The 13,284-nt window shown below is 34.5% G+C and overlaps 1 protein-coding gene across 1 annotated transcript; it reads left to right on the forward strand.

The window, feature by feature from the left end:
• Positions 1 to 660: 660 nt before the first annotated feature.
• Positions 661 to 13,077, forward strand: LOC121890088 (Fc receptor-like protein 5). The gene is made up of 18 exons (XM_042402356.1): positions 661 to 881; positions 1,359 to 1,391; positions 2,666 to 2,941; positions 3,521 to 3,793; positions 4,993 to 5,253; positions 6,259 to 6,537; positions 6,697 to 6,969; positions 7,152 to 7,448; positions 8,450 to 8,716; positions 9,479 to 9,721; positions 10,305 to 10,418; positions 10,564 to 10,579; positions 10,672 to 10,724; positions 11,176 to 11,238; positions 11,361 to 11,423; positions 11,852 to 11,914; positions 12,314 to 12,379; positions 12,524 to 13,077. The coding sequence occupies exons 1-18, from the start codon at positions 845 to 847 to the stop codon at positions 12,529 to 12,531; spliced, it is 2,685 nt and encodes an 894-aa protein (XP_042258290.1). The 5' UTR covers positions 661 to 844; the 3' UTR covers positions 12,532 to 13,077.
• The last annotated feature ends 207 nt before the right edge of the window (positions 13,078 to 13,284 follow it).

Raw genomic sequence — 13,284 nt, forward strand, 5'->3', positions numbered from 1 at the left:
TACAGAATTTGTTTGCTGTAATTGAAAAATGGATGTTCAACCTTTTACTCATTGATGGGTTAAGATGAGTTTTTTCATCTGCTTTCTTGTTTTCTAAGCTATAATATCATCACAACTGCTGTTGCTCTTTGGAGTGATAAGAAGACAACACATTTGTAATTCAGGACTTCCTCATAAAACGACCAGATAGACACAAATCTACCTCCAAATAAAAAGAGTAAATTAGAATAAATAAAAAGTTTTGACCACAGTTTATATCAAATTCACTATGGAGACTATTAAACACACACATATACACATATACAGGATGTAGTGTCCAAGAATACACAATAGAATTATACGTGTTTATTTATATACACACGCAACACCTACCTCATCACAATGCAGACACTGTTGATGCAAGAGCAGTGGGCATATACTGCGTAACATACACAAATAAACACAATAAAATGTTAAGCATGTTTATGATGTGATATGACTAAACTGAATGATTTTATGGATAATGGATGTGCAGTAAATACTTATTGTTTATACATTTTTTATTTATAACATTTTCCAGGCACAAACCTTTGCACAAGACACAAGCTGATGTATTTCTGCAATGACCAGGAAGTGTACACGTGTCAACGTTTATCAAACCAGTTGAAGTTTTCTGTGGTTTGCATACAAGGGAAGGAAACACAGGGAGGCTAAATTTTAAAGAAGTTGAAGAAAGTCTGATCTCATCTTTCATTTACCCGAAATGTAACTTCTCTCTTTCTGTTGCATTATTATTAAAGCAAAGTAGAAACATTTGTCAGACTCAGAGCAGCTGAGTGACAGAGTGTCAGTGCTGGATGTGAGGATGAGGTACACTTTGATCTGTGTGCTGGGATTATTCTGTAAGTACATTACTGACTTTCTCTGTTTGCATGTCACAGATTAAAGAACATGTTCCTGAATAGTCAGAATTACAGAGTATCACTGGTTGAACCAGTTTCTCTGAGAGCTTGAACAGAGCACGCTTATGGTTTTTAACTACAGGGTTGTTTTATAGGCCAGATGTTGGTTGGTGACTTGGCTCAGTTTAGATTGAAGGACTGTATTAAATTTACTGCCGGATGATTATTTTTGCATGATGTAAATGTAAATTGTTTCAGGTATTGTTATGTATATGAGTTTTGAATTTCATGATTTTCCTATTTTATTTTACATATTTCATTTTAAAGAGTTTTTCTCCTTTTATCTGTTTTAATTTATCACACAATAGTTACCACAGCTGAAACTCTATTTGTTTTTTTGTTTTTTGTTTTTTTGTTTGTGATTTTGACTTTCTGTCAGTTTGATTCTGTCTGATGAAGTTTCAATCTTTATTTTAGCGCTGAATACACTCTTCTACGGACACTCTGAAGGTGACTAATGATTTTTGTTTGTATATTATATATAAATATTTATTTCTTATTTATTATCCACTGTATTTCTCTTAAGGCCCAAACGCGCTGAAAGCGTTTGACGCGTTTTGAAGTACATTTATTACACTTATTGTCTTGACGCCCCAAATCCGACCTGTTTCGATTTTGGAGCGTCAAATGAGGACCAAGCGACCAGAGAGAGAGAGAGAGAGAGAGAGAGAGAGAGAGAGAGAGAGAGAGAGAAAGAGGAGACAGAGAGAGAGAGAGAGCGGTAGTGAGAAAAAGCCTCTGAATGAGAGAGATAAAACGTTTTATTCTGATTATTTCACTGCAGTCACGTATATATATATGTATCATTTTACTCCATGTATCAATACAAATTCTGAAATGCATGATGTAAATGTAAATTGTCTAAGGTATTGTTATGTATGTGGGTTTTGAATTTCATTTCATTTTAAAGAGTTTTTCTCCGTTTATCTGTTTCCTTCCTGCTTACTAACTTACTGTATATAGACTATATATAGTTTAAAATGCCTTTATTATGCTTTGACCTTTTTTCAGTTTGATTAAGTTTGATGAAGTTTCAATCTTTATTTTAGTGCTGAATACACTCTGAAGGTGACCAATTATTTTTTATTTATATATTTTATATAAATATTTATCTGTTATTTTTTAATACTTGCTGTATTACTCTTAGTCACCCTTTTTGTATCTAGAGTAGATTAGTGCAGAATTGCTTATTCCTCAAAACTATATATATTTTGGTCTTTATCATTTCTGGGCAGATTTGTATGTTTATATAGTGAGACCAGATGTTGTTCTGACCCTTGAGACAAATTGTATATTTACTAAAGAGTGACATGTGCTGGCTGCCACAGTGTCTTTTTACATCATCTTATAATTGTGATCATTGATTGTGAAAACCAAGTGCAGGACCAGCCTGTATGAGCAATATTCCTCTTATAATTATAATATCTTATAATTGTGAAACTAATGTAGCAAACAGGTGAGTGTGGAGCTGCTTTAAAGAAATTAGGACATAAAATCATTTAGTGGGCATATCATTAATTATTACAGTAAGTGTGACTACAACTTCCTCTTAATCCAATTTAATGCTGAATTCTCACAACACACTTTAAAACCATTATATTTAATAGTGATATCATATTGCTGCTAAATAACTAATTTTGTCACAGCTTTGTTTATATGAAATATATAATAATTTACAGTAACTGAGATGATTAATGAAACAAGACTACACCTCTGTTGCACAGATGATGATGTGATCCTGGAAAGTCCTGAATTCACATTGTTTGAAGGAGACTCAGTGACTCTGCGCTGTAGACATCGTACTCTTGGATATGAGAAGAAAGCCACCTTCTACAGAAAAGGATCACCTCTTGAAACATATACAAACCATCAACCACATAGAATATCAAACACCACTGTAGAAATGACCATTTATTCAGTATCAGTGTCAGACAGAGGTTTTTATAAGTGTAAGTTTGATGAGGGGACAGAATCCAAAGAGAAAGAACTACAAATTAAAGGTAAGTAGCTTTCATACTGTGATGAAAAAAAAGGTTCACAAAATAATCTTAACTCAAAATGTCCACTTAGCTTTTCTCAGCCTTTAACTGCATTTCACTTTATTCATTCAGCAAAGATTTTTTTTTTTGTCTTAAATGTTTTCATACCTCTTCTTCTGGAGTGCTGAACAACAAGTGAATCTTTTTTCTGCCTTCACCTAACCAGTCACTAAACAAAAGAAAGAAACTGACATCATATTGTTTGACTTCTGTGAACTAAAGTCTTCAGTTTCATGAAGATTTTGTCACAAGGGTACGGGAGGCTGAGAGAGCTTAATGCACTGCAACTTAAGATTCACATGTAAATGTAGCAGAAAACACACAAGCATGTGAAGAAAACACATATGCAGCATTTAGAAAGACAAGTTGGAGTTTATGAACATAAACATGTTCAAACAGAGTCTAAATTCATTTGAACATTGAGTTATACATAATTTGAGACAGATGTTTCCTTTGTGTTCTGTAAAAATGTAAATACATTCTCGATGACATGTTCATTACAGTAATTTCTTTGTTTTATTGTTTTTCTAAACTTATCAGCACGTAGACGCAACATTACACTGAGAGCAGACAGGAACATCATACCAGTACAGGGAAGTGTGACTCTGACCTGCAATGTGGAGGACTCTACTGGCTGGAAATATGACTGGTACAGACGTACCTCTAAAAATTCTCAAGTAACTCATCTTCAGACAGCAGAAGGTGATGAATCAGACAGTATCAGTATCTCACAGGGAGGCATTTACACCTGCAGAAGATGGAGAACAGATGTCTTCACACCTGGAAGTGATAAAGTCACCATTGAGGAAACAGGTGAGTTAAGTCATTTGTTCTGAAATAAAACAACTTATATTCTTTAAATTTAATTCTTAAACAGTGTCTGAAGTGTGGAAGAGAACCATATGTGGTAACAAGAACCATAATGAATGGATGATTTAGTCCAGTACCTCTTAGCTCTCTGAAGGAAGTTTGAAAATGTCTGAAATCCTTTATCATGGTAATAATACAACATTTGTTTGACACTTCAGTTTGTATACAGACACAATAAAGGAGTTGAGGGTTCTTCACTAATGCTGCTCAGTTTTGCTTATAAATGTTTTGAAAACACATGACTGCTTAATGCAGTATTATTTGTGGACTTTTCCTTGATGTTGAATATCATTTAACACAATGTTTCAGCTGAAATGGTTTTAGCTTGTTTCAGTCTAGATTTTAAATTGGTGAGGTGGCTTTTAGATTATTTTATTGAGTATATTTTAAAATGATCAGAGTCAGTGATGGCAGGTAAGATTCTTTACTCCAGTGGCTCCTCCGAGTGGTGAGTCCTTTCTCAGCATGAGAACAGACACATCATTAAATTAGCTGACAGTACTGTGATCCTCAGTTTATTACTTGACCAACTTTTTTCCTCCCTGATACAAATCTTTTCTTCAGGTGAATGTTTATAAGAAATATGGCTGTGAACAAACTGTCCTGGAATGCAAATAAAATCTATTCACACAATTTTTCATTTCAGTCTATCTAAGTAAGATAACAGAAAATATTTTCTTCCTCCAACAATGATGCAGCCTCCTATGAGCAGCTCAGTAACAAGTGGTTGCTTTTTAGTTTGAGAACAGAATTACTGAAACTGAGCCACCTGCGTGTGTGTGTGTGTGTGTGTGTGTGTGTGTGTGTGTGTGTGTATGTGTGTGTATGTATGTGTGTGTGATTATACAATGTCCATGTTGCTCCTTTATTAATCATCTGATCACAAAGGTTTTATGTCTCTTTAAATTGCTGCCACTAATGTTTACTTGTCACTTTTCTTCCTGATGATTTTATTGCTTTAAACATGTTGCTTGATATGTTTTCATACTTCTATTTTTTTCAACTGCTTTTGTTATTATGGCTGTTTAGTTGTGTTTGCATTGTTTGTTAAACTGTGCTACAACAATCAACTTGTTGTAAAATGTTTTTCTTCATTTTACATTTCCATTGGTATCCTAATCAGATATTTTTTATGTGAACAGTTCCAAATAAGGCCACTGTGATCCTGCAACCCAAACTGATATTCAGGGGTGAGACATTCACTGTCAGATGTGAGATCCAGGGAGGTGGAGACACTGAGTGGACGTATGAATGGACACCAGCCAACTTAAACACATCTCCAACACTCAGTGAACACAGGATCAACAGCAACAATTACTACAGTGGAGAATTCAAGTGTAGAGGAAGGAAGGACTCATATTCCTCGACAGGGTGGAGTGATGTCATCACATTGACAGTAAAACGTAAGTTGGACATCTTTCATCCATAATGAACATGTTATGTTTTACATTGTTTTCATCTGTTGTTGTGTTCATCAATGCCATCTGATATCATTTACTCAGCTACCTAATAAGTCAGTATATTTATTTAATTTAATTAATTTTATTTCTGATTATTTATTTTATTTTTAAGATTGATCTGTTAGTTTAATAGTGTTACATGTTGGCCTGGAGGCAGCCATTCAGGCTTTTGAGCTATTTCAAGAATGATTTCACTCTAGTACTTGTACTCTTCTGTATTCTTAACAATATAATGAAGGTGATATTTGTTCTAATGTGAACAGCAAGTAATCTCAAGGCCACAGTGACAGCAGAAAGGACAGTCATACCAGTATATATTTCTGTTTTTATCCAAACTGTGTATATTTGGTGGGTACAGTTTCTAACAAGACTGTTGTAACACAGCAAACCAACTGGCCTCAGATATTCAGTGGTGAGTCAATCACTCTAAGATGTGAGATCAAAGATAGTGGAGACACTGAGTGGGAGTATGAACGGAAAACAATCAAAGAAAAACCTCCAAAACAGTGAATACTGGAGTTTCAGTGCTACTTTTTACAGTGTGGAAACTACAGGTGTAAGGATAAACAGAAAATAGATTTGTATTCAACAGAAAGAAGTGATCCCATCAGGTTGACAGTGTCATGTAAGTTGGACTGTGTTTAATCAATTGTGAGAATATCATGTTTTTGAGTTTCCACCTATCTGTGTCTGAGTAATTCAATAGAAAATATTTCTTTCCTCAATAATTAGTTAACTTCTCAGGATTGATCAGTAAATAATTGTGTTTGTTTTTGAAGACAAGCCATCATTCAGCATCCTGTAGCATTTGAAATATACTTAATTGATTTATTATAAACTGATTAAAGATCACAGTTATTAAATGAATATCTTTGTATATATCTTCATTTAAACTAAATCACAAGGACATTAATTACCTTTTTAATGTCTTTGTTCTAAACTGAACAGCATATAAACCAAAGGCCAAACTGAGTGCTGACAACACAGACATTCCAGTAGGGGGCAGTGTGACCCTGACCTGCTCTGTGGACCCATCATCATCTGGTTGGAAATACGACTGGTACAAAGATGAGAAAACCTCTGAACCCCTGAACACACAAGATGCTGTTTCCCAATCAACTGGACAAATCAGTGTCCCACAGGGAGGACTCTACTGGTGCAGAGGAGGAAGAGGAAACCCAGTTTACTACACAGAGTACAGTGATTCAATCTGGATCAACAAATATGGTGAGTTTGACAATGTTTTGTTGGAATACAAAATGTAGAAACATCTAATGTGTGTTTATGAATACTTATAGACATCAAGGAAAACAATCATTTTGTTTGATGATGATTTAACCTTTTGTCATTTTTGTATCCTTGTTGGTGATTCTTGAACACAAACAGTCTCAAACAGAGCGGTTGTGACTCTGCAACCCAACTGGCCAAAGATATACAGTGGAGAGGCGATCACTCTCAGATGTGACATCAAGGATGGAGGAGACACTAAGTGGGAGTATGAATGGAAAACACCCAGCTCAATAAAACCTCAAATACAAAATGAATACAGGATCAGTTCTGCTTATCCATCAGACAGTGGAGACTACAAGTGTTTGGGCAGAATGAAAAGTGAACAATCTTCAACAGAGTGGAGTGATGCCGTCAAACTGACAGTATTACGTAAGTCAGATCATATTTCTTTCACACTGAAAATGTAAATTACTCATTTTTTGTGTTTTATTTATTTATTTATTTATATTTATTTATATTATTTCATTTTTTTCATTTATTTGAAGATAGTTTACTGTATGTGTATCTGCATCATTATTTTTTTTCATTCTGAGAAAATCACTTTCCAACAGATGCACCTGTCCTCACTGTGTCTCCATCATGGCTGAGTCCTGGAGACTCAGTAACTCTGAGCTGTGAGGTTGAACATCCATCTGCAGGATGGAGGTTCTACTGGTATAAGACTGTTCCCAAACTATCAGACAACTCCTACAGCTATGAGCTGCTACCTGGTAGCACCAATGGGACTGAACAGGATTCCTACATCGTTCATGGGTCGACACACACAACAAGATATATGTGTAGAGCTGGAAGAGAAGACCCAGTGTTTTGGACTCATTACAGCAAACCTGAGTTTGTTTGGTCTGGAGGTGAGTTTGCTTGTTTGTTTTTGTCTCCTTCTGTCAAGAAGCAGTTGTGATGTCATTATCTGGGTATTGATTGTGGTGAACCTATGACCTTTCTCCATCAAGTCAAGATTTCAGTTTTTCAACACACTCACCAAACACAATGTTGATATTGAATTATTCTACATACTGGACTGGGCTGGATTTCCTTCTTTACATCTTCAATTGATCTGAAAGCATTACAGCACCGAAAAACTGAGATATTATGATTTTACTTGTCATTGAAATCAAACTCTTCTCCTCTTTGCAATGAATACTTTTACTTTGGATACCTGAGCTCATCTTACAGCCAATACTCATTACTTTTACTGACACAGCAGGCTGGACAGGTGTGGTCAGGCAACATATAGACATACAAAACAGTCAAAATCTAGTAATGAAAAACCAGAAAAATCAGCAGGCAACAAAGCAGGTAAATGGACAAAGTACAGAAACAGCTGGAAACCTGATAAAACTCAGACAGATGAGAGAAAAACACTGACTATACATTACCAGTCAAAAGTTTGGACACACTTTCTCATTCAAGGGAAGGTGTGTCCAAACTCTTGACTAGTACTTTATATAGAGACAATGAAACATCATTTAGTATGAAAAACACATCTTCTGTATGTTTGAAAGGTGGCAGGTAGATGCAGGTTGTTTACAGCTTCACAGTGAACAGTTGCTGTAGTTATCTTGGTAGCAAGTTTTCAAGATAGAAAAAATAATCAAAACATCCATAAAACAGCTCAAAACACTCTGCAGCACACTTCACGTCTCCACTGTCAGTCCATATGCTCTGTATGTTCTTAACACTCACAGTTTCACCAAAACACTGAACCTTTTGCACAGTTTATGTTTTTCAGATGTTTTTACTCTCAACAACAAAATGTATTAAAAATACAAAAAAGAGGATTTTTTGCATTGTGATCTTTTTAATTTTAATATCTCTGTACTTGGTTTGCTCCTCATTATATGTTTTTCAGATGTTCATTCAGCAGTGACTCTCAAAGTGAGTCCTGACAGAGTGCAGCACTTCATCTATGACTCTGTCTCAGTGAGCTGTGAAGGAAACTCTACTGAGTGGAGAGTGAGGAGGTTTTTTAAGGGCAGCTACTGGTCATACTGTCCTAACTGGGGGTCAATGACTGGATCCACATGCAACATCAAGAGTTCAGAGCAGAGTGACGCAGTGTACTGGTGTGAGTCTGGATCAGGAGAGTTCAGCAATGCAGTCAACATCACTATACAGAGTATGTTTACATTACATTTTATTTCATTTTCATCTTGTATTTAAATTATTTTCAACATGGTGTCACTAACTACACTTCCTGTGTAGACAATCAAGTTATATTCCTAACCTTTTGATAGCAAAAATTATGTTATATTATTGTTTCTTTAACAAAATTAAAAGCTCATTAAACTATATTTCCTTAATATTATCATAAAGAAACATAATCCAATCAATTAGAAAATCAGACGTCCTCTGCACAACATTATAATTTAGTCGTGTTCTTGTCAAACACAAGTAATGCAAAAGAATAAATAAATTATGAAAGGGCTTCCTTCACACCAAAAACTCATCTGTGGACCAAATTAAAGCTTCTTCATATTTATTTAAACAACTGGAAATTAATATTTTTCAGATCCAAGATGTTTGGTCCACAGTTTTCTTGGTGTGCAGCAAGACCTTTCTTTATTCTTGATGATTAAATTAACATGCTGATTTAGTCAGAGGTGATTTTGTGTCAATAACCATCCACTGTTTCTTTCATTTGTACCTGTTAGCTCTAGAGCTAACTAGCCATAGCTAGTATATTTACAGATACAAGACATGTATGTAATAAAGCTGAAATGTTGGATCTTTGCTCAGCTACACTGATTCTGTGAGATAAATTAGTTGGAGAAAAATAAAGGCATATGTGTGATCTATTCTCATGGTTTTATGTCACCTTGTTCTAAAGGTCAGCAGCTGGTCTCTGAATGAAACTTCATATTCTTTGACTGTTTTACAGATGCAGATATTATCCTGGTGAGCCCTGTGCATCTTGTGACTGAGGGAGATTCTGTTACTCTTGGCTGCAAACTGAAGAGAGGAGAATTACTTTCCAATGTGTTTTTCTATCAAAATGACAAACTTATCCAAAATGATACCAGAGGGGAGCTGAAAATCTCTGCAGTGTCAAAGTCAGACGAAGGCTTCTACAAGTGTAAATACTCAGGAAAAGAATCAGTACAGAGTTGGATGTCAGTTAAGGGTGAGTAGGATTAAAACAATTCATGCATTTTCTTTCTTCTAAACTGTGTTGCCGCCTTAGAAAGAAATGTGGTCAAATACTTTACAGAATTAGAAATTTACAGGTTTAGTTTCAGCTGATTTCACATATTGGATTGTTTAAGAGAACTTGTTTTATACTGTACATAAGGATATTCAATAATTAAACATAAAATTAATTTTTTTAAAATTATAAAATACAAATGTAAATGAATGATCAGTCAAAGGTTGTTTTATTTCAGCTGAATAAAGTTGCATCAGTGGTCATGACTCATATCACACTGTATAGCAACACATACATGTTTATACATACTGTTTATTGTGTGTTTAGTGTGTGTTTAGTGTGTGTATGTGTTTGTGTTTTCATACTTCTAGATTTGTATATTAATGTGTTTGTATTTATGTGTTTGTGCTGCAGAAGTTGACTTTTTTTGTATCCTAGATTTTTTGTCTTTACTAAGACTTGATGTGACTTCACTTATTTTTATTCAAGCACTTCATTTTAAGAATCGTACTATAGAACTTAATTAATTGTATTAATAGTTATTATTTATTATCTATTATAGCAGTGTCCAGGCCTGACAGCTCTTCATCTCCTATACCATTAATTGTTGGGCTGGTTTGTGGAATTATTCTTATTATTCTCCTGCTCCTGTTGTATTGCTACAGACGATCCAAAGGTGAGACTTTTTCCTTCTGATGTTAAGAGTTTTGTGTTTTAATTATTCAAATACTTAGACATATGCTGATGTCATAACGTGAAATGTCAGAACAATTTACAGAACAACCGTATGTATCTTAACAACACATGTATCTTTTTCACAGATTCACACTTTATCAGGTTGGTACAAAACCATCTTCTCTCATTTTGAACATAACAGCAGTACCTTCCGTGTTTCTTATTAAATTTAATGTATTTGCTAAACGTTTTAGGCCGATCCAGCCTGAGAGCACCAATCAGAATGAAAACTCCTCTTCTCTCTATGGTCAGTCTTCAAACTAATCCTGATTCATTTGTTGGACTTACCATTAACTCTAACCTGAACATTTTTACACTCAGTTTCTAATCAGCTGATTTTCAAAGAACATTAATCAAAAGTCTCAAAGACGTGTCAGCTGTTTAACCACATGCACAAAAGATCAGAGTATAACATGGTTTCACATTGTTTGGAGTCCTGAAATATTATTGTTCTACTGTCCTATCATAACAATACATAAAAAATAAAGATGAATTTGACCTTGGCTTGATATTAACTGCTCTGTAGTCGATGCCTGTCTCTATGAATCAGTCAGAGGCTCTGAGGACACTGATCATGCTACAGTATATACCTTTTGATTTACACAGAGCAGTCAGAAATACTCAATTACGTTATTTAAGGGGACTGATTACAATTAATTGATATAAAATCCTGTAACTAAAAAATAAGTATATTTCAGATGCAGGAGAATCGCAGGATATTACATATTCTTCGATCGAGCTTAAAAACATTGCTAAGAGGGGTGAGTACACAAACGACTGAAATGCAATAAATAGTTCAGAGATGTTTTTATCTGCCAGCAGACTAAACAAAAAGAAAAGATACATTTATTATTTTCATGCATTTCTTTGATCATCTTAACAGGGAAGCGTCATGAAACAGTGGAGAGCTCTGTTTATGCTGATGTGAAGATAGGATCTGCTGCAGGTTCAGTCCCACCTATATGTTTTTATTGAAAATGTGTCATATATAATTATTTGTTAATTACACTGTATGTAATTATGGGTCAGCATACAGTTCAAATAATCTAAGTCACCTCTGGTACTACTGCCACTGGGAGCTGCTTAAGGAAGATATTGTCAAATCCTGCTCACATAAAGGAGCCTTTAGACTTTAAAATGATGAGACATTTCTCCAAAAACAAACAAAATACATAAATTGAAGTTTCAGTTACAACAACTGATTTGTGTGGATTTTGATTTTCCTTTTATACATTTTAAATTCTGCTACTAAAAAAGAAGACGAGGATCCCAAATTTCTTTTATTTTCATTCTACCTGTCAATCCATCCATTCATCCATCCAGCTGTATATGTCTGCTGAACAAACAAATCCTGACATCTGGTTTCTGTTTTAGATGATAATCTAACGTATGCCCAGGTTAACTATCACAATAAAGGCAAAGCCAAGAAACACAAAGGTATGTAAAGTCTACACCAACCATCATGTTGGTCTTGGACACAGTGTAATGTATGTAATGTGCTCAATGTTTGTAAAATTGTAGGTGTTTATAATTATTATTTTTTCATTGAATATATTGTGTTGGAATGTATGTTTATTTTACATTATGTGTGTTTGCAGTGATGAAGAACAGTATTTATACATCAGTATGTATATTCAGTATCAGTATGTTTACTAAATCCTGTTAAAGCCATAATACTCTGCTGTTTAACTGCTTTGAGCACTGTGAGCATTACAATACTGTTATTCTTTTATTATCATTGGAGACATTAACCCTGACAACCCTTCAGTTGTGTCATCATTGTAAATGATGACATTACTGGCAAATGTTTTTAACTAATCTTCTCTCCATTTATAGGAAAATCAACTCCTGCAGCAACTGATGAAGCTGTTTATTCTGAAGTTAAACCAGGAACAGCTCTTGGTAATAATTCTGCCATGTTATGTGCAGACCGTAGTGATTAATTCTTCTGATAATTAAATGGTTTATATGTCATGATAGCATGTTGAAAGCATATTTTACATCTTGAATAACCCTATATGTCTGTTTTTTGTGGTTGTCTTTCAGGTCAGTGAAGACAGCTGTATGGACAAGGCCAAATAAATATGGTTAACAGCATTTTATATAACCATTGTGTGCAACTCTGCTATCCAAATATCAGCGATGCTCAATGTTTTGTACAGTTAATGTAATAGCAGATGATATAAAATAATTACATCATGTGGATTTAATACTCTCCTTTTTAGCAGAAAGTACAAGACTACTGAGGTTTATTCTCATTTAGTATTTAAACACTGTATCATTATTATCATTATTTTTACAGTTATTTTAAAAACTTTGATTGCAGGCTGATTCAAAAAGCAGCAGGAGGTATCAGTTTGAAATGTTTAAACGACATTACCCAGGTGGTACTGCAGCTTTAAAGTCAACATATTTTTCAGTGTTAGATGAAAAAACTCCAGGATGGACGTCAACAATTACTTTTGTATATGTAATGAACTGCTATCAACTATTACATGTAACTTTTGCTGTTATTATACTGGAAAGTTTTCTTGTCTATTTACAAATGAATTTACTGGTGCTGTATGTGCTTTATTTTTGTTAGACATCAATAAACTTTTTTTCTGCAGTAAACAGTCAGTGGTGTTTCTAAATGCTTTTTATATTTACATAATATATACTTTATATATTTATATAATTGAGTGAACTAGTGTTGTCATCTAATTGCACACTACCAAAGGTGTGAGTCCACATGTCTTTCCTAATATGAGCTGATCAGACGCCAGAGAGAGTTGAGGAAGTAGAAAGGAGTGGTGCACTACTGATCC

This window comes from Thunnus maccoyii, chromosome 22 (assembly GCF_910596095.1).
Source record: "Thunnus maccoyii chromosome 22, fThuMac1.1, whole genome shotgun sequence".
Classification (NCBI taxonomy): Eukaryota; Metazoa; Chordata; class Actinopteri; order Scombriformes; family Scombridae; genus Thunnus; species Thunnus maccoyii.